This window comes from Alosa sapidissima, chromosome 19 (assembly GCF_018492685.1).
Source record: "Alosa sapidissima isolate fAloSap1 chromosome 19, fAloSap1.pri, whole genome shotgun sequence".
Classification (NCBI taxonomy): Eukaryota; Metazoa; Chordata; class Actinopteri; order Clupeiformes; family Clupeidae; genus Alosa; species Alosa sapidissima.
In genome coordinates, this window is record NC_055975.1 from 7,548,056 (window position 1) to 7,568,637 (window position 20,582).

The following is a 20,582-nucleotide window of genomic DNA, read 5'->3' on the forward strand; positions in this document are numbered from 1 at the left end:
GTAAGGCGTGGCCAGATAATTATGCTGCTGGATCAATCCACTACCATGCGGATCTGTGGGGAATACAACCCGCCTGTCTAAAATCTTCGGTGATGTTGGTACAGTGGGTCATGCTGGGCAATTGCCATCGAAGACCGGAGGTGACATCAGCTAGAAGCAAAACAACTGAAGTAACGCTGCAAACCCGGTGTGGGACGGCAAGCAATAACATGCCTCGTTTCAAGTGCGTGGTAGTGTCGCCACTACGCTGCATCACCTAGCCTATTGCAGTCATTTGAAAGGTCCTCTTTAATGGCTGAGTACTTTGTGAACGCCAGATGGAAATGGCAGCGTTGATTATGAACCAAGCCAGCTAGCCGATTAGCTTAGCGTTAAATAATTTGGGTCAAAAAAACAATGCCGTGACAGCCACAGCGAAATCAGAATAAATAGCCCCCTGGGCATTTGAGTCGGTAGGTAAACACAATATATCTTATTACCAATTTGTAAGTTTGTGCATGGGATGGATCTCAAAAGATTGCGAATCACATCTCCTACGACGACCTGGTCAGTGAAATGGCCGGATTGTCAAAGCGCCAACGTTAACGTCAGTGTTATGGGGGATAAAAAAATATGTAACCAGTGTAATGCAATGTACTGGTGCACAGCAGTTTTAGCGCAATAACACTTGCATGAGCGTAATAGGTTATGTATTCTGGATGCAAACGCATCCTGGTGTGTAGCTGAACCTGTGGTTCCTCCGATGCAGGATTAAAAATGACAGGCATAAGGGCACGTTTGACAAGTCTGAGACAGAGGCTGAAGCTGGACTTATTCAAAGAAGTCGGGCGACAGTACCCAGTGTTCTGCTTTCTCCTTGTTATTTTGCTTCTATCCACCGTCCTTCTGAATAGGTATTTTCTACATTAAATATACATCCTTAGTTTTTAGACTAGGTGTATAGGTATGAATAATAATATTTCCGACAATGTTTCTAGATTTCTACACATTATTATGGTCTTCTGGTCCTTCCTGGCGGGCGTTGTTACATTCTATTGCTCACTTGGACCAGACACTCTACTACCCAGTATATTTCTATCCATCAGGCCAAAGGTTAAGGTTAGTATGCAGTTGTGGTGCATATTGTTTGGGCTGAGGTTAAAATGGAAAGATGAATATATTTGTTACTGTTATTACAGCAAGATCAGCAGGAGCTGTTTCCATTGGGGCACAGTTGTGCAGTCTGTGGAAAGATTAAGTGCAAAAGACACAGGTGAGCCAACTATTTTTCATTGTTTGATCATGGCATCTTTTGGTTTTTTTTAATTTGTAATTAAACTGGATCAAATCAAAATCTTGTTTTGTCTTTGACAGACCAACATTGCTTTTAGAAAACTATCAGCCTTGGCTAGACTTAAAAGTGCATTCCAAGGTGGATGTCTCTCTATCAGAGGTATGAACTTCAATAGACTTTCAGTTCTTTTCATTTAGCTTTAATTCAGAAAATAGTGTTTGTTTAGCATATGCTACATCTTTTACCCTTACAGATTTTGGAATTGGTCCTTGAAAATTTTGTGTACCCGTGGTACAGGTAAGGTCTCAGCTGCTCTTTTGGATTTTTATCATTTTTGGCCCATTCCAGTAGTCAAATAGATCATTAACATTAAGCAACTTCCTTTGGCAGAGATATCACAGATGATGAGGCTTTTGTGGATGAGCTCAGAGTCACCTTGCGCTTTTTTGCTGCAGTGTTGGTGCGCCGGACACAGAAGGTGAAATTCAGTTTTAATCATAAGGATCAGTGGTTGCAGATCTATTGCAGGTGTATAGGTTTACTGGTTTAACAAAAACTCAATTTGTAGTCATTAGATGGAAAAATACAAACTTTCCAGTGTAGTAGCCTGCTTTGTGTGGTCACATGGCTATATTGAATTATTTGCAGGTGGATGTCCCTTCACTCATCACACAAAAACTGCTCAAGGCTGCCATGAAACACATTGAGATTATTGCCAAAGCAAGGCAGAAAGGTTGGTAAAGTGATCCATATATAAACTAGGGAAAAGCCATGTTAGCAAAATGACAGTGACAGTAACTACTGTCAATACAAAGTCACACCAGCATAGATTGCAGGGACCTGAAAGAGTCGACTGCTGCAGTGTACAATGCATGTGTGAGGACCAGGAGGAAGACATTTTGTGGAAGCTTACCTGTATGCTGCTGCTTTCTGTTACCTCAGTGAAGAACTCAGAGTACCTGCAGCAGGCTGCCCTGGAGGAGTATGGGCCCGACCTGCACATGGCCCTCCGCAGCCGCAGAGACGAGCTGCTGTACCTGAGGAAGCTGACCGAGGTGCTCTTCCCATACATTCTGCCACCCAAAGCAACTGACTGCAGGTGGGCCTCTAAATTGTGCTTAAATCTGGTTAGCATCATAACCACGCTGTGCTAATTTGTTGTATTCAAGTTAATTCTGCAAACCAACCACCACAAATGGAATTCAGTTCTGTGGGAAACACTGTCTTGGTAAAGGGTTGTCTGTCTTCTATCAGTCTGCTTACAACTTAACAGAGATCTTTCTTTGGACTTATTATACACAACCACTTAAAGATGGGGCACAGTGATAAACAGACTATAATTTCAATATAAACATAAATATGAAAACCAGACCATAAAGTCACTGTGTTGATGTTTGTGCTTCTGTCATCCTCTCAGCATTTCTCTTGCCTTACAACCTCCTCCACCGACTAATTTCCTTTTCTACAGGTCTCTCACTTTCCTCATGAGAGAAGTGTTGTCTGGTTCTGTTTTCCTCCCGTCTATGGACTACTTGGCTGATCCTGTAAGAGACACCAAAATCCTTATTTGACATACATTTCCATATTTAATTTCCTAATGTGATGCTGACCAGAATGCATTAGGGCATGGTTGTAATTGTAGCTGTGCTTTCTGTACTAGGATACAGTGAACCATCTGCTGCTGATATTTATAGACAGTTCTCCGGTAAGCAAAAGTAGTTGAACTGTCTATGTCACATTTGTTTGTGAGTCCTTGCCCTTGACGTAGTAGTTGTGGTTGTGATGTGTTTGTAATGGAAGACCTTGAATCCCTCCATAGCCAGAGGCTGCAACAGAGCCAACTTCAACCTTGGTGCCATTCCTGCAGAAGTATGCTGAACCTCGCAACAAGAAGGTCTCGGTGAGGGCTCATGGTGCTTGCTTCTTTGTCACTACGTCAAAGTCAAAGTCTGCTTTATTGTCAATTTCTTCACATGCCAAGACATACAAAGAGATCGAAATTACGTTTCTCACTATCCCACAGTGGAGACAAGACATATTTTACCAATTAAGTCCACAGACAAAACATAACATTCAAGTAAACAATAAAAAGTAAATAAGAAGGCACATACAATGAATAAATAAGAGCAGCAAAATTGGGTTGAAATTGTGCAATTGTGCATAGACAGTCAACATAGTAGTGAAAAGTCAGGCCAATAAATGGCTGAGGTAGTTCTGTTTGACCTAAGTAAGCAAGTGGCATAGTGGTGCAAGTTACGTAAGAACAGCAGAAGTGTGTTGTGTTTTCAGGACAACAGGACAACAACAACAAGTTGCAAAGTGTGCAAGTGTACAAGTGGAGTAGTGCAAGGCAGCCATTGTGGGTCCAAAGTCCAGGATGTTATTGAGCTGAGGGTGGAGGGGGGAGAGAGTTCGTCTTTTCGTCTTTTACGTCTTTTCCTGATGCTGACTCAAGCATTGCCTATTTTTTGCCTATGCTTGTGCTTATGGTCTTGTTCATGGTTTGAACTGGTACATTTTTTTGCTGAGTTACTAAATTGTCTAGATTTAACACTTTGCACTTTTTCTGGTGCTGACTCAAGCTTTGCTTTTGGCCTGTCAATGCACAGGTGCTGAAGCTGGAGTTGAAGGAGATCCGTGAGCAGCAGGACCTGCTCTTCCGCTTCATGAACTTCCTCAAACAGGAGGGTGCCGTGCACGTCCTGCAGTTCTGCTTGACCGTAGGTCAGTTGGTCCACCCATCCCACTAAACCTTTGTCAGTGTGTGAGTTAAGTATGGAACACAGCCATCATAAATCAGAATGAAATGTTATGTCTCATTTCACAGAGGAGTTCAATGACAAGATCCTGTGCCCAGAACTGACTGATGCTGAGAAGCTCATGCTACATGAAGAGGTAAAGAAGATTTATACCACCTACTGTCTGGATGAGAGCATTGACAAGATTCGCTTCGACCCTTTCATTGTGGAGGAAATCAGAAACAGTGAGTTGCTGATTTCTTACTTCTTACATGTGTTGGATTTGATCAGTAGGCTTCCCCTGTGAGTTCCGAAGTAAGTTTAAACAGGTCCCTTATTTCCTTTACAGTTATTTAAATCACAGTGAGAAAGCGGACATCCCTCAGCTAAAAACAGACCTTCCCTTTAATTCTGACACTTATCATTAGCTAGTCTTTTTATGGTCATACTTCCTCCCCTGCAGTTGCTGAAGGCCCATATGCGGATGTGGTGAAGCTGCAGACCATGCGCTGCCTGTTTGAAGCCTATGAACACGTCTTGTCCCTGTTGGAGAATGTCTTCACACCCATGTTCTGCCACAGTGATGAGGTAACCCAGAGGAAAGCCTGCCCCCCCCCCCCCCCCCCCCCACACACACACACACACGGCCCCTGTCCCCCACTGGCCAATGCCCCTCCCCTTAAACACAGAGCAGCCCTCACAGCGCTAATCTGCCAACTGTGCACAATCAGTGCTTGTGTCATCACCTCAGGAAGACACATGACTGGACGATGACTTCACTCTGGCAACGAGCCCTCAGACAGGGGTTTATGCCACGGGGGCATCTGTAGCACAAGAGATGGCTGTCTTTGGTGTAAATCACACGTAATGGAGGGTGTGTTGAATAGTGGAGAGAGTTTCTAGAATCTTTTGAAGATCCTGTTGAATTGTTTATGTCTACATGGTCATGAGATGAAACTGATGGTAATGCATCAATTTCAAAATCTTGCCCAAAAAAGAAAAGCGGTTATAACCAGTAGTAATGGAGTAATATTTTATGTATGTTTCAGTACTTCAGACAACTTTTGAGAGGGGCCGAGTCCCCTACCAGGAACTCCAAGCTGAGCAGGTGGGTGTCAGTTCACCTCCCTGTGCAGTTCATTAGTCTCAAGTGGTGGGTATATCTGAAGCCAGTCACTGGATTTCCTTGACGTTTTCAATGGAATTTTTTTATTGTATTTTTTGTACTACCACGTTGTGCATGAAGCACAAGTTGATGAATTGGCGTCCCTCACCTAGATGCTTGGTAAAATACCTCACTAGTACTTCAGATAGACTAACATCACTGACACATCTGAATATCACTGTTTTGTTTTTTTACCAGCATCTTGTGTTTAACTTTCTGTTGGTTGTGTCCACTACATGGTTTATGTTGACAAACACGGTTCACCAGTTGTATATTGTAGTGTCCACTGGTGTTTGATCATGGGGTAAGCTTATGGGCCAGTTATAACCCCCTGTGCCTGTTATTTCAGAAATAGCGTGAGTTTGGATGACATTCGGTGAGTATGCTGTGCAGCTTTCCTCTGCCCTTTTCATGCTGCTCGCAGGGTAACTGTACTTGCTGGACTGCAGTCAGAATACAAAGCTGCTTTTGATAACCGTCTCATCAGATGATATGGATGCAACAGTTTCAGCCACTGCTCATGAACTATTTGAATTGAGATGGCTCTTGGTGTCTGATAGCATTTAGCCTCTGCTAAGGTCCATGCATAAAGCCTTTTCAGCAGTGGCGGTGAAGCCATCTTTACAGTAGGTGTGACTGGTTATGCTTCTCTGGGTCTAAGCAGCAGTCAGGTGAGAGAGAGTGGAAAACCTTAACTTAACTTTGCTACTCGTTTTCACCTGTGACTGTTTTTGGGGGATTTTTTCTGGAGATGACTTTATGTCAATGACAGAATAATGAAAAGGGTCTGAACAATGTGCAAAAGTTCAAGAAACACTTTCCTAAATGCTGAAAAGTCCTGTGACATACAAATAACAGGTGGTGTAATCATTACAAGATGATTGAAGAAATCCAAGGTCTTCCTGCTTGCTGTTTGATTTTATGATAGGATCGTTAGCCTGTTTTTCTTGGCTGTAGATTAAATTTAACGCACTCTCGTTGCCTTCCTCCCCCTATAATTGGGAAGCAGCAGATGCACAGCAGCTCTCCATCTGTCCTAACATCCCAAATGAGACTAAGTGTCATGCTAGAGCATTTCTGATAACCAGAGAAATACAACCAGCCTTCATACCTTTTGAACAGACTGTGTTTACCAGTTTAAAGTAAACTGACTGTCCAGCTGATTTAAAACCTTAACGTATTTACAAATTAAATAGTCATTTGTCAGTTTACTCAGAGTTAGCATCACATAAGCAAGATGCTGTTTAGCCACTGGCTTTGGTTTAAAAAAGGCAGCACTTATGGTAACATGGACTGAGGCTTTTGTCGCTGGAATGAGGAAGAGGCAGAAGAGAATGGCACTGTTTCTTGCGCCACCCCATGTGTGAACACCTTCCCACTCTGCTAACCTCCGTCCCCCCACGTCTCTCTCTCTCTCTCTCTCTCTCTCTCTCTCATACCTCTCCACCACCATTGGATTGTGCTTGTTGTCTGTCTCCATCCCTGTGGCGTGCTGTGTCGGTTAATAAAAAAACTGGGCTCTAGTTCTTCAGAGTGGGATTGTCCGCTGAGTGTGGAGTGCCCGTCCATCTCTCCGGGCTCATCACCCGCATTCGTCTCCCCCCATTTCCAGTCCATTCACACCTTCCCGCCCAGTGGCCTAGCGAGCCGTACTGCCTTGCAGAAGTAAGTCGGGGCCCATCACAAGTCACCAACCCCCCCGTCATCATTCCCCAGCATGGGCCGTTGTGTTCCCTCCTGATTTTGTGTTTGAGTATGTTTGTGTCCTATGTGTGTTTTATGTATCCTTGAGGCTTAGCATGACTGTTGTGATACGATTTGCATACATGGAACAAAATGCAATCTGATGTGTATTTATTTGTCTATTTATGTACTAATGTATTTGTTTATTTATTCCTTTCTTTATTTACTTGCTTTCTGTGCTTCAACTAATGTCAGGCAGGTTCCCATGCAATTTTTTGCGTAGGAGATGTTTAAAGCTGACATTTTCAGATTTATTCCATTGTTCCATGATATACTAGTATATGTTTTAACTTTGATTATGTGTAGCATTATCAGTAGTATCATAAAGATGCTGCATATGTTTGGCTGGACTTGATTTAAACCTGTGGGTGTTCAAAAATCTAAAACCCAAAGTGTCTCTGAATGGGACAAATGCTCCTCAACCACTTTACATTCTGCATGTGCAATGAGATGGGGTCTTCATCATAAATGGATTCACAAATAAGGGTGAAGATGATGACTTCTGTGTATTTTGTGTGTGTGACCTGCAGAAACACCTCAAAACGGGGAGAATCGTTTGGGATCAGTCGAATTGGGAGTAAAATCAAAGGCGTGTTTAAGAGCACCACTATGGAGGGGGCCATGCTGCCCTCCTACGGACTGGCAGAGGGAGAGGACGACATGGTCAGTGAGACATTCTCATTTCTGACTAAAACATAAAATAAATGGCCTGATAATGCATTATGAGTGCTGAATGTATCATTCATTTTGTGTGCATTTTAAGTGGAAAATGTATTGCTCTTCTAAAGAAAATGGTGTAAGAAATTACACCCACCAAGACAAATAATGTGTTATTTAAAAGGCAGTATTTTAAAGACTTTACACAACAATAAAGTAGATAGATAGATAGTTTATTGATCCCCAGGGGAAATTCAAGGTCTCAGTAGCATACAGACAACACACACACATTCACTAACAGCAGAAAAAGTAATTAAACATATATAATATAAAAACACAACTAAGCAATGAGGACGTAGAAGATAAGTAGAAGATAAAGAATATACTACTAAATATAGTAAAATACAAATTATACTAACTAACACTTAATCTAAATCAATTCTAAAAACAGTATCCACATAGTGGTGATTAATCAATCAAGAGGCGTTTGCAATGACTGAGCCTGTGATTCTCTGTGCATAGTAAGGTAAGGTAAGGTAAGGTGCTCTGTGTGAGTGAGTGTCACGGTGATATGGTGATAATGGTGATAGTGGTCATGGTAGCAATATCATGGACTCCTTTGCTGTCCATTTCAGAAGATTTAATAGATAACAGTCTGTCAATTAACTATTACTTTTCCTATGAATATTATTTTCCAGCAGTACCACCATGAGGGCTTTTGCTGCAGTATGAGTTCTTTTTGTTGAATGTCAACCATATTTTGTAGTCTTGTCGTAGTCTCCCTTGTAACAGCTTGCCCTAGAGACCCTTCAGAATTTGACGTCATCCTCTCCACCCTGTATTAAAGCTGAAACAGTTAGGAAAACCCATTTTAAGCAGTTAGTTGATCCCTGATAGTTGAATTTGCCTAGTGTGAATCTAGTGAAATAGAAAATTAATTTATCTGAATAGTTTGTTATCTGTATTGTTGACCTATAATTGTGATGTCCTAATATCATTAAGAATTGTTTGTCAAGGATGGAAATGTAACTCAAACATTTTTCTTACATCCCAATCACATACTGTGGGAAATAAACAAAATGCCCTATCTTATAAAGGTTGTAACTAGAAGACAGCAGTGTCAAACTTTGTCTAGAGAAGTAGACAGAATACACCCAGATGCAACAATATTTTTAATTCAGGTTCCCAGCTTTTTTTCAACCTTATTATTTCAGCTGAAATTGGTGAAATACTCAACAGTAAACTGCATCATCAATGACAGATTATGTTTGAACACCTTTCCCCAAATCTGCCATTGTAGACACTGATGTTCTGTCCCATCTTGTTATGTGTGTATGTGTGTGGGGTGCTCAGGTGGAGGAAGCCATTATGGTTCTTGAAGACGACGCTCCTGTGGAGGCTATCAGCACCCCCAGCACCCCTCGCAATCTCTCCGCCTGGAGCATCACCATCCCTTACGTCGACTTCTTCGACGACGAGGTCAAGAAAGAAAGGATCCCCGTGTTTTGCATTGATGTTGAGCGTAATGACAGACGTGCTGGTGAGTGTTTAACAGTCGCATTATGAGAGTAATGTTGGATATAAGAGAGAAAAACGTGTTATGTATAGAATTTGGACAGAGCAAACACCACATTTCACCTAAGCCACTTCTTGTTAATGCTTCTCCCAGTGGGCCATGAGACCGAGAACTGGTCTGTCTACAGACGATACCTTGAGTTTTACGTCCTGGAGTCAAAACTCACTGAGTTTCATGGTGTGTATGCAAACCCCCCCCCCCCCCCCCCCACACACACACACACACACACACACACACAGTATGGTTAGATCTTAACTGTGGATGACTTCGCTGGGCTGCAGCTGTTGTGTTGTGTTTATGGCATGGAGTTACCATAGAGGAATCACCTCACCTCTTTGCACATGCTGGAAATGAAATTACCACGCCTTCTCGCTCTGTCACTGTTTCTCACAATGCTTTACTGTGATAACAGGCTCCTTTCCAGATGCACAACTGCCCTCTAAAAGAATAATCGGTCCAAAGAACTATGAGTTCTTAACATCTAAACGGGAAGAGTTCCAAGAATATCTACAGGTACAGAGGATGTTGCACAACATTACTTGCTTTCACTTTGATCTACTGAGCTTTGTAGGCTTCCTTTTGAGTTTTTATTGTTAACAATGCAGAATTAATCAGATTAATTGTGGATTTCTTATGTTCTTACACCAGAAACTACTACAACACCCTGAACTCAGCAATAGCCAACTGTTAGCAGACTTCCTCTCCCCTCATAGTATGGAATCCCAGTTCCATGACAAAATGCTTCCCGATGTCAACCTAGGTATTTTTGTAATGCACACACACATGTGTAATACATTTCATACATACCCTTATATTTTGTGTCAGATTTCCTAACCAACAATTGTATTTTACTCCTCAGGGAAGATCATTAAATCTGTACCTGGAAAATTAATAAAAGAAGTAAGTCACTCAATTATCCTAGTGGTTAACTATGTGGTACCTTGTGATAGCTTATTGTCCTGCACTAATAACTAGTCTCTCCTCTCTGTCTTTAACCTTTGAAATCTAACACTTTGTTTTGTTCATTATGTTGGTTAAACTCTTTAACCTTAGAGAGGACAGCACCTGGAACCGTTCATCCAGTCATTCTTCAACTCCTGTGAGTCGCCAAAGCCCAAACCCAGCAGACCTGAGCTGACCATCCTCAGCCCCACATCGGAGAACGACAAAAAGGTATGTCCAGAGAGCCACAGAAAAAGACTGGTACGCTCTCTCCTCAGTAATGATGCTTAGTGCCCCCTAGTGGCATTTTAATGGTGTCCGCAAACAAATCCAGCTTACATCAGCATGATAGATATACCTTCCTCAAATCTTTCAAACTATTTTTAAAGCAAACTGATGGTTCTTGTTTATTTCTTTCCCAAAGCTTTTTAATGAGTTGTTCAAAAACAATGCCAATCGATCTGAAATCAGTGAGAAGAAGCATAATCAGAATTATTTCATGGAAATGATTACTGTGGAGGGAATTTATGACTATTTAATGTATGTCGGTAAGTGCAGTCTGTATTCACAGTCTTTCTTCATTTCTATGTTGTGGTTAAAAAATAATATACACAAAATTAATACACACTGTCTGCTCTTTTCAAAAAGTACAATTCATCTGAACTGAGCCTTAAAAGCACTCTCTCATCAATACCAGGCAGAGTAGTCTTCCATATCCCTGATTGGCTGCACCACCTTTTGATGGGTGGAAGAATACTGCTCAAAAACACACTGGAGGCTTATACAGATTACTACCTGCATCGCAAACTGGACCAAGTTATGCTGGAGCATCGAGTGGTTTCCCTCATCACACTTCTTAGAGGTACTATATAGTAGCCTGACAGAAGTCTGTCCATATATCCACAAAATGAATATACCCATATATCTGGACAGTACCTGAGGTATAAAATATGTTGTTAAATGTACTTCCATTTTAGATGTTTTGTAATATTTCAATTTACTGGCAAATGCTTACAACATTTTTGCATATGTTTTTAGATATGAAATCATGTGCCTATATTTATTGTTTTAGATTCTGTATTCTGTGAAGCCAGTGAACCTCGCCCCCTTCAAGATAAGCAAAAAAGAGCTAAGAAAACATTTGAAGAAATGATGAAATATATACCAGGTAGATTTGTGTATTAGTCTATACATCAAATGATCTAACCAATAAAATGAAGACATACGCTTTAATTGAAAGTGTTAATATTGTGTTTATCTTCAGATTTTCTGACAAAATGTATTGGAGAAGAATCAAAGTACGAGGGAGTTCGGCTCCTCTTTGATGGACTCCAACAGCCAGTGTTAAACAAACAGGTAGGTCTGTTGGTAATCATAGGTAGGTAATGGAAGTGACTATGATGGGTGCATTTTATTCAGTAGAACAATGCCTGTTACCATTCTCCATATGCAAATGGTTAAGTGTATTTTGTTTGATCTGTTAAGTTGACCTATGTCCTGCTGGACCTGACAATCCAAGAGCTCTTCCCTGAACTTAATAAGGTAATTATAAAGGACTGTGATTGACATTCCAGCTACATACTTAAAGCACCTATTGGAGAGGTCGTCTCATGCCATGCCATTCTTGACAGGTACAGAAAGAAACATGTCATTTGATGGCTCCATGGATGTAGGAAGCTACCTAGTGACTGTTGTCCTTCCAGCACCTGCTGCATGTGCAATCTACTGTATGAAAGCATAACACACCACACTGATCCTCTGACTGTAATGATGTTATTCTGTGACCAGCTATGTATAGCATGGGGAATGACACTGTAATGAATTTTGAAGAAAAAAAAGAACTGTAATATGTAATACAGAGAACTAAATAAAATATTTATTGCTTACTGGTATGGCATATTGATTAAAAAGAGTCAATCTAAATTCACTACAAATAGTTGACTACAACTGATGGCAGCACATAGGCTTTTGGTCATCGAGCCAAACAGAAAAACAAACAGAAGATTCCAAACAACGGACATCTGTCAATTTTTTCTCCAAGTTCCAGTTGTCTCTTACAGTACGTACACAATTCCTCAATTCCCTTGAAGATATGGAGAGAGCGTGCCTTACTGTTTCCTGCAGGCATACACAAAGTGCTGGAGCTGATGGGATCCAATAATATGATTAATATGGGAATGGAATTTAATACACACATAATAGATAACATCTATTTTCAATGAGTCATTCAGATAGTTTCCCAGGGGTGTATTTACTACATCCACTTAAATGTACACATATGAAAGAGATTATCACTGGATACTAAGCAATACTCCATGACAATCTAAGTAGGCCATAAGTGGGAATGATGGGTTGGTCCCATTTAGGGAAACAATATCCAGTGCTTTTGGCATATAGTATAGGCTGTAATCCTGTCCTTCCCCAGTTGATTACTTGCATTTGGGCACATTTTTTTGTATTTTTTAAGTTTTATATAAGTATATATAGTATAAGTATATACGTATACACACTCTTTTCTGTGTTTTCTGTGTATTTGTATACATAATGCAAATTATGCATGATCTATATCTGAAATATAAGCTAATTTGCATACATGTCAAAATAAATTTCAACAATGGATAAGGGGTCAACATTTTCAAGGTTTTCAGAATGTTCAAAGTTGTATGAGATTTTCTTCATTGAGGTGGTACTTGGAGGAGGGAGGCACTTAACAAATCACAGCAAGGGGGGGTTCGTCAGTCCGAATCTCAATGAAACAAAAACTCAACACTGCCATCCAGGGGCTGTTACACAAACATCACTAAATGTCGGTATTCGGCGGTGAAATGTAAGTTGTTTTCCCACATACGAAATTGCTTTCAAAACCCGTAGCCAACATTCTGTAAGTAACTAGACAGCTCTACAATTTTTCGTTTTAAAAATGTTCATTATCTTCCAATCAACAAAAAGCCTTCTTAGGTGACACTGACACAGCTAGCAGCTGGCTACTCAAGCAGATGTCGAAAGAACGCAGCACTGCAAAAATAGCTAGGACACCTTAACGTCAGTTGAATCTCTCTTGAAACATCTTCAGAGTGAAAGACACTGTGTTCGCACGTGTTTTACATTTCAAGAAACTGGACGATAACTTAAAATGGCCATGGAACTCAGTGTAAGTGAGATTCACAGATAGCAGTGTGTGATAGCTAACTAGCATTGCTAGCAAACTAAAGTGGTTAGGAAGCTCGTTACAATGTTTTAATTGCGTAAACTAACGTTAGCTTCTTTGCGCCTAGTTTGTAACTTAGCTTGCCTCTAAAATTATTTCAGTTATAGTTTCTCGTCTTGTCTGTTTCGTTTCTACCAAGTTACTACTTATGATGGAACTAGGTGGAAACTGTTCTCAGACATTAACTACATATTTACCTGTCAACATAGCCACCGATGTCCCCCACCACCACTTCCTTCAGGAACGAGCCCAGACCTGTAAAAGGCAGGGTAAACAAACTATTCAGGTGCATAACCTTTGTTGTTGAGATTTGTTTGTAACTTTTATTTGAAACAAAATGCTCAAACAAGCCACTTTGAAATTACAGTAGTGTGTGTTATTTCCTTTCAAGCCATGTGTCCCAGTCGATGTCTTTAAAACCAATCCATTGTGATTTGGTGGAGTTACCGACTACACCACGTGTGACTCAAGGGCGGCAGTTCCATCACACCATTAGTCTTTTACCTCTACAAAGAAAAGTGGAAAGGTTTGACTACTAGTATACATTTAATTTGTTTGTTTAGAAAGACTCCACAAAAATCTAAGAACAAATTCAAACATCCATTTTTTTATTCCATCCCAGGAGTGACCGCACACAACAGCTTCATCTGAAAAATACAAACAGTCCATTGTGCACAGGTACAGTAGAACCTTAAAATAAATAATAAAAAAATGCATTGAGGGGTGAATTGGGCATTGGAATGGCTGAAATTGTTTGACTACACTCAAATGGCAAATTATACCAAGCTGAATTATACTTTTTATTTGGACTACCTTTTCCAGCTCTTTTCCCTAGTGGTGATAGGTCTCCTCAAGGGGTCCCTGACTTTGGAATCTTCTCCAGCATTCCCAGTTTTGCTTCAAAGCCTTCAAGTTCTCTTCTCCCATCCATGGCACCCACTACAGATTTCAAGGCTGCTCTGAACTCTCTTCCCAAGTTCACTAGCCCCTACTTCTCAGCCTCAGAGTCCAAAATTACATTGCCAAGAAAATTCCGCATGAGAGATGAGGTATGGAATGAATTGTTAGATATGTTTATTTTTGTTGCATAGCAGTGTATCAATGTGGAATGGGTTTCGGAGAAGGCATTTAAATACTCTTTGACTATTAGTGTCTGTAAATTATAAGGAGACACTGGGCGCATCACTTTGTGTGGGACTGACATATCTGTGGATTCCTGCACAGCTTGGAGACGTGGCGAAGAAACCTTCACCAAAGAAACGCAAAATCAAGTTGCATCTATCAGCTGTTACTGAACCGGCATTCAAGAAGCCAGAGCTGACAAATGTCTGTCTGGATATCTCAAGTTGGAGACTGGGATCATTACACAGTGTGACCAAGTGCACCGTTTCGGTAAGATTGTTTAGAAGAAAGTTTAGTTTATTGTTTTTTTATCATAGCAACATTTCATGTAAGTGAAATTGAAAGTGTAAGTGATACTGACTGAATCATTATAGATTAATGTATTTCTTGAATTTCCCCTTGAGGATCAATAAAGTATCTATCTATCTATCTATCTATCTATCTATCTCTATTTTATTTTCACTTTTATGTATGTGCAGGTCACTCATGAGCAAATTGAGATTAACCAGTGTGGTAAGAAGCCTGACTTTGTCCTTCCTATTTTGTAAAGTCTTTAAATATACATACTCATCCTTTAATGTTATCTTATGGTGTAGTGTTTGTGTGTGATCAGTTGTTATCAATGTTAGTCATTTTGGAACAAACTCATGTGTATTCTAGAATGGCAGACCCTTGCCATTTAGGCAACACTATAATGTATAATTCAGTATCATCTGGTAATGTGTATATTGTTTGTGTTGTGATGCATTATGGACTATTTGATTTATTAGTGCATGTGCAGTCATCGGAGTTGACCAGCTGTGAGTTGTGCCTTGATCAGAAACTGCCAGTCATTTTCATCCAGTCCACCCCTGCTGGTAGTCTGCGACTACGGGTACAGCTGAATATGTCTCGGGAAAAATGGGCAGTGTGGTACGACTGTGGTGCAAGTGCCAGTGAGTTCTGTCAGCATTTGGAGAAATGCACCATATTTTTATGAATAATGCATCTAGAAAAAAAATTCCTACATTGGTGAGATGTCTTTCTGATCCAGGTCATTCCAGCTTAAGGTTTTGGTAATGGTTGTGTCTGTCATGTGTTTTTCCATAGGCCCAACAGAGAAATACATTGTGCTGATACTTGAGAACTTGCCCTCGGCACAGCAGCAGAATGCTCTGGAGAAAATCCTATCCGACATTGGTAGAGCAAATCAGCTGAATGAGTTCCCACGCAAAATCTCTTTAGATGAAGCCAACAACAGACTAATGGCACAAGACGAGGGGAGTTCTGTTGCATCACTGTATGGAATTAATTATTTATGCTGGGAATGTTTATTACTCATTAATCTACCTTGGCTGACCTCATCACATGACAAATTTTAATTTGTTTGATCAGTATAAACATTGCTCAAAGACTCTGTGTTATGGTGGGTTTCAGTTAGTGTTTCATGATTATGGCAATCAACATGATTCTGGAATCTCTACCTCCGTTTTAATTACTGCCTGCAGGATGAATCTTATATCTGTGTTTGCGTTGTCAGCAGGTGGCACAGAGTCTTCCAGCCTCACCACAGAGTCCGCAGTTTAATGTCTTAGACACCGATGAGGAGGACTTGCTGGATGCTGGCGGCAACGCACTGACGGTCATTCCCACAGCTATCGCTGACTCAGTCCATAGGCAAGAGAATGTGATGCTGATAGTCGGAGTGCTCTCATTTCAGTTTTTGGACAATGTTTTTGGTTTAACTTGTGTTTTGTTCCAGGCTGTTGGTTTTCCCTCCTCCACCAGCTAAAGGAGGCATAGCAGTTACAAATGAGGACCTATGCTGCCTCAAAGAAGGGGAGTTCCTGAATGATGTAATCATAGACTTTTACCTGAAGTAAGGACATATTGGACATATTTTATATTCTGTCAATAGCATTGGAAACCTGTTAAAAAGTAAAACAACAGTAGCCATCAGTAATTGGTACTGTTTTTTCTTTTTCTCAGGTATTTGTTGTTGGAAAAGCTGAAGAGTGAAGATGCAGGGAGAACTCACATATTCAGTACTTTCTTTTACAAGCATCTCACCCAGGGAAGACGGAGGGATGGGACAAATGGAAAAGAACCGTAAGCATATTCGGTCCCGAAGAAAGAGTTTTATTATTGACCTGTTTCTTTTAGCCTGTTGCTTACTCATGCCAAAATTACGCACTATAACTATAAAGTTTTTTTAAACCATTTCAGACAACAATGCAAGAAACTTCATCAAGGTTAAAAAATAATTCAGTGAAAGAATAAATATAAATAAAGAATTATATAGTAATGTTTAAATGCACTGTAACGTCTGTGGTTAAATGAGTTTCTCTTTTTCTGTGCCTTATTTACTCAGTCTTAAGAAGAGGAGGCACGATCGAGTCAAGTCATGGACCAGACATGTTGACCTCTTTGAAAAAGACTTTCTTTTTGTTCCCATAAATACGTCGTAAGTTTACTTAAGAAAGGTACACCTGCAGCGCGCATATACAAATAACACAAAACCACACATGCGCAAGCATGCACCCACGAGAAAAGACACACACACACACACACACACACACACATAAACACACACACACACTTCATGTGTGGGTTTGTCTGGACTGAGAGAGTCTTTCCTCTGCCATGCTTATTCGATTTTCCTGAAGGGCCCACTGGTTCCTGGCCATTGTCTGCTTTCCTGGACGATGTCAACCTGATGCAGAGAGCCAGTCTCCATCCAACACCCTGGAGGATGTCCGCCCACAGGGGCCTGCTCAGTCCGACTGGCTGGAAACCAGCTTCTTCTGGAGGACTGGCCAAGACTTATCCTACTCCCCCAACCCCTTGTCATTGTTCTACAAGCCCACCAACGCAGCCACATGGCCAAATAAGGGGAGCACAGGGCCAGCAGATGTCTTTTCCTTTGAAGATGAAGAAGAGCAGGAAATGATGGTATGGTCTGTTAATCCTACTCTGAACAGTACAATGTAACGGTACAAACGGTATTGTTACAGTTACAATTGTATTTTCAATCAATTATTGTCAGTTTTTTTTTTTACACTCTTCTTTTTGGTTTTGTCCAGAGTGAACTGCTGCAATACAAGACAAATGTTCAGAAACCATGCAGCACTGATCAGTGAGTTGTGAAGCTTCTCTCTTGCAAGAATTTTATGCCTTGGATGCTATTATTTTACTGACCACTAGATGGCATAGTTATTTTGTTACAAGCCTGAGGCTTTAGAAAAGTGGTCCTTCAATTTATCTATCAAGGGCAGGTATGATTGCAAGATTTGTTCCACCCAAAAGGTAACATATCTTATACAAGTAATAGATAACATGGTAACTTATCGTTGAATTACATCATCATGACAGCATGCTAACGTTGTCTCTTGGAATGTAAAACCACACCCCAGCCCTTAGTTTGCAGAATGCCATACTACTCTTCAATCAGATTCTGCACCTATGATAACACTTGTTTTATGAAGTTTCAGCTTGAGATGAATGAATAACAACTCTGTCTCTATAGACCCTGCATTCTCATCATGGACTCTCTAGGTTGTGGTCGGTCCAGTGTGGTCAACATCCTGAAAGAGTAAGTCACGGCTGTGTCATTAGGCTTAGCTTTCTAGTCCCAGGGGCTGGTCAGTAATGAGCTCTGTTCTGTAACAGGTACTTGGAGGAGGAGTGGAGGGTAAGAAAGGGAATTCAATGCAGTTTTGAGGTGAAGGGTTTTAGTCCGTCGGTCCCACAGCAGAACAACTCAAGTGACTGCGGGATTTACTTGCTACAGTATGTGGAGAGCTTCTTTGAGGTATGAGGCTGTATCACATACTTTGTTCTTTTTGTCACTAATTTGCACCGAATGTTTTATAGTTGGCATTTACACTGGTACTTTTGCTGTGTTCTGTTTTGTTGATCTTTTTCTTCATTTCAGAGTCCTCTTCGAAGTTTTGAAGCACCCATCGACCTGAATGATTGGTTTCCGCAGCCCCGTGTGGCGAAGAAGCGAAACGAAATTAGAAAGCTGATTCTAAAAATTCAAAACCAGCAACAAATGGCAGGAAAAGCTGAAGATGGGTAACCCTAGCTAGATGGGTCTGCTGCTCTTTCACTCTCATACATACACACACGGACACACTCACTGACACACATGCTTAGAGGGCTACATACACACAATAAGACGGTTTCAGTTTGAATTATTTTTTTAAAACCTGTTGTTACTTTTGCATTTTTGTTTGTGTATCGTACAGATTGGTCTGTTTTGTTCCTCTCCTCCTTGTAATTCGTAAATACAGCATGGTTCAAAATTATTTACGTAAAAAATATTATTTTGTTCCATTGGATTGTATTGATTAAATAATAAATCTTATTAAGTAATATATAAACATTCTTTTTGATTTTTTTTTTGCCTACTACTAATGTAATGCTGTATTATGGTCTGCAATTTGAAGGGTAAATGGCAGCATTTTACAGTCTTAGCCACGGATGTTGAATTTACTAAGTGCCTTGCTGATCAATTATTTGTGAGACCCTTTGGAGTAGCCCATCTGTTCACTAAGTAGACAGACATATGGAATCTGGGTAATTTAAGCCCAAATGTCCAAACAACCCAGGGTAATCTCAATGAAGTTGTGACTAAAGCCACGGAAATTAGTCACAATTGACAGAATTGATTATGAGAATCTAGGAGGTTTCTCATCATGTAATATCACTTTTGCCTTTCTAACAGAACCATTTGCCATCTAATTGCATTATCAGCTTAGCAAGTCTAGGCATGCATATTGTAAAGGATTTAAGTCTAGCCTTAGCACACAAGGCTATTGTCCGCTTAATTGTGTGACTTCATAATGTCACAATGAATGAACTAATCTTATATTTCCCTGGAATTTACACACAAATCTGTTTATTGTGTACTTTAATACTTTCTGAAGTACCATCTGTTTTCTGTCTTGAATGCGAGGTTAGCTGTTTTTGTCATTAAAAAATTAAGATGCTCCCTAGACATACAGTGATATATTTCTGAACAGATAGTATTTTGTATCCCCATGTCGTCTTATTGTTTCAGGTGTTTCTGGTAAATATTTTGTAACCCCAGGGGGAAATTATGCATATAGTGCATAGTATAGCAAAATATTGTCAAATTCTATGAAACATATTCTTAAGTGCAGCATAATCACACCACTGGAAAAACTATGTTGATACAAACAAAAGAGTGGCATGTTATGGTAATGGTGCCCTGGGATATCTCTTATCCCAGATGGTTACCTGGACCATCAAGATGTTGGGCCCAGACATTGTTCTGGACTAGCAACAGCTGATGAATAATAAATGCCATTGTCCTAAGTACACCGACAGGGATGTATCATCAGAGATTTCCTGTGGTGCCTGTCCACTGGATTGGTCGAAGTATACAAAGTATAATATACACATTCATGCATAGTAATGGTCGAGCCCTGCTGTCCACCTGGTTGGAGTTGTGCGTTTGTTGTGCATAAAACATACTAATCTCCCAGCATCAGATCTTTTGGCAGGTTTGGGGGACTCCTGCAGAAAACAACAGGTGACAGAGTGTGATATGAGAGCGCAGGGGTGGGGTCTTACATCAGAGTCAACCTCAGAAGGACCGATTATGTCTCAGCACAGGTTGGTATTCATAGTGGTTTAGTGACAAACTAGGGTAGCCAAAGTATGTAAAAGAAAAACCCCATGGCTCTCAAAACAAAGCCATAGGGCTGTTATTAAGATTCTTACATCTTACTCTTAGTTGACTTGCAGCTTTATCACTAAGCACTTGGAATGCCTGCCTTTACAATTAGACCAACACAGTCATCGGATCAGACAGCTACAGGACGTGTCCCCTGTTTATGTGATGGGAACTGGTTAATAACAAAGTGAGGACATTACTCTGTTTACTAGTATTTGTGTGTTGGATAAACAGAGAATGATAGAGGTCATGAAAAATATAAACAAAACATATGAAATGTAAACATCTGTATTGGTCTGCTTATATAGGCTGCTCCTTTGCTTGGAAATGTGATAGTCCCACAGAGCAAAGCCTATCAGATGTCCTAATTAGATTTACAAACGCAGTGTAGGTTTTCAATGGAGGATAGAATATCTACTTCAGAGAAGTTTAAAACGGTTCAAATGACGTGCTCATCAATTATGAATTGATCTCA

General features: G+C 40.4%; 2 protein-coding genes and 1 long non-coding RNA gene across 11 annotated transcripts; 2 read left to right on the plus strand and 1 right to left on the minus strand.

Annotated features, from left to right (window-relative positions):
* The first annotated feature begins 108 nt into the window (after positions 1-108).
* LOC121693430 (sorting nexin-14-like) lies at positions 109-11,980 on the plus strand. Of its 5 annotated transcripts, none has more exons than XM_042072838.1 (31): positions 109-223; positions 749-893; positions 978-1,098; positions 1,179-1,252; positions 1,354-1,432; positions 1,527-1,570; positions 1,664-1,751; positions 1,922-2,006; positions 2,216-2,372; positions 2,742-2,817; positions 2,934-2,978; positions 3,093-3,173; positions 3,883-3,997; positions 4,101-4,256; positions 4,475-4,599; positions 5,061-5,119; positions 5,526-5,552; positions 6,701-6,841; positions 7,450-7,582; positions 8,930-9,116; positions 9,246-9,329; positions 9,565-9,665; positions 9,801-9,912; positions 10,012-10,052; positions 10,206-10,325; positions 10,519-10,642; positions 10,792-10,956; positions 11,167-11,262; positions 11,359-11,450; positions 11,580-11,636; positions 11,726-11,980. In XM_042072838.1, exons 2-31 carry the CDS (start codon positions 757-759, stop codon positions 11,765-11,767), a joined length of 2,964 nt encoding a protein of 987 aa, XP_041928772.1. In that variant the 5' UTR covers positions 109-223; positions 749-756; the 3' UTR covers positions 11,768-11,980. The 5 variants fall into 5 exon arrangements, with proteins under 5 accessions (XP_041928772.1, XP_041928771.1, XP_041928773.1 ...); XM_042072837.1 differs by having other exon boundaries at positions 117-452; XM_042072839.1 differs by lacking the exon at positions 5,526-5,552 and having other exon boundaries at positions 117-452.
* A 35-nt stretch (positions 11,981-12,015) lies between these two features.
* LOC121693437 lies at positions 12,016-13,806 on the minus strand. Its single transcript, XR_006025502.1, has 3 exons — positions 13,668-13,806; positions 13,500-13,557; positions 12,016-12,238 (listed from the first exon to the last, which is right to left on the minus strand). It is a non-coding gene; the product is annotated as an uncharacterized LOC121693437 (long non-coding RNA).
* senp6b (SUMO specific peptidase 6b) lies at positions 12,797-18,756 on the plus strand. Of its 5 annotated transcripts, none has more exons than XM_042072844.1 (19): positions 12,797-12,921; positions 13,044-13,245; positions 13,512-13,588; positions 13,694-13,828; positions 13,925-13,980; positions 14,125-14,351; positions 14,527-14,694; positions 14,904-14,937; positions 15,195-15,359; positions 15,514-15,683; positions 15,947-16,080; positions 16,166-16,282; positions 16,393-16,512; positions 16,775-16,867; positions 17,070-17,355; positions 17,487-17,539; positions 17,930-17,995; positions 18,073-18,214; positions 18,338-18,755. In XM_042072844.1, the coding sequence occupies exons 2-19, from the start codon at positions 13,228-13,230 to the stop codon at positions 18,482-18,484; spliced, it is 2,208 nt and encodes a 735-aa protein (XP_041928778.1). In that variant the 5' UTR covers positions 12,797-12,921; positions 13,044-13,227; the 3' UTR covers positions 18,485-18,755. The 5 variants fall into 5 exon arrangements, with proteins under 5 accessions (XP_041928778.1, XP_041928776.1, XP_041928777.1 ...); XM_042072842.1 differs by having other exon boundaries at positions 15,514-15,680; positions 15,941-16,080; XM_042072843.1 differs by having other exon boundaries at positions 15,514-15,680; positions 15,944-16,080; positions 18,338-18,754.
* Positions 18,757-20,582: the final 1,826 nt, after the last annotated feature.

Coding starts and splice junctions, on each gene's coding strand:
- LOC121693430 (XM_042072838.1), top strand. CDS start 757: ATGACAGGCATAAGGGCACGTTTGACAAGTCTGAGACAGAGGCTGAAG. Junction 1,752..1,921: donor TGGTGCGCCGGACACAGAAG/GTGAAATTCAGT, acceptor AATTATTTGCAG/GTGGATGTCCCTTCACTCAT. Junction 2,373..2,741: donor CCCAAAGCAACTGACTGCAG/GTGGGCCTCTAA, acceptor CCTTTTCTACAG/GTCTCTCACTTTCCTCATGA.
- senp6b (XM_042072842.1), top strand. Junction 14,352..14,526: donor AATTCCGCATGAGAGATGAG/GTATGGAATGAA, acceptor ATTCCTGCACAG/CTTGGAGACGTGGCGAAGAA. Junction 16,081..16,165: donor ATCGCTGACTCAGTCCATAG/GCAAGAGAATGT, acceptor GTTTTGTTCCAG/GCTGTTGGTTTTCCCTCCTC.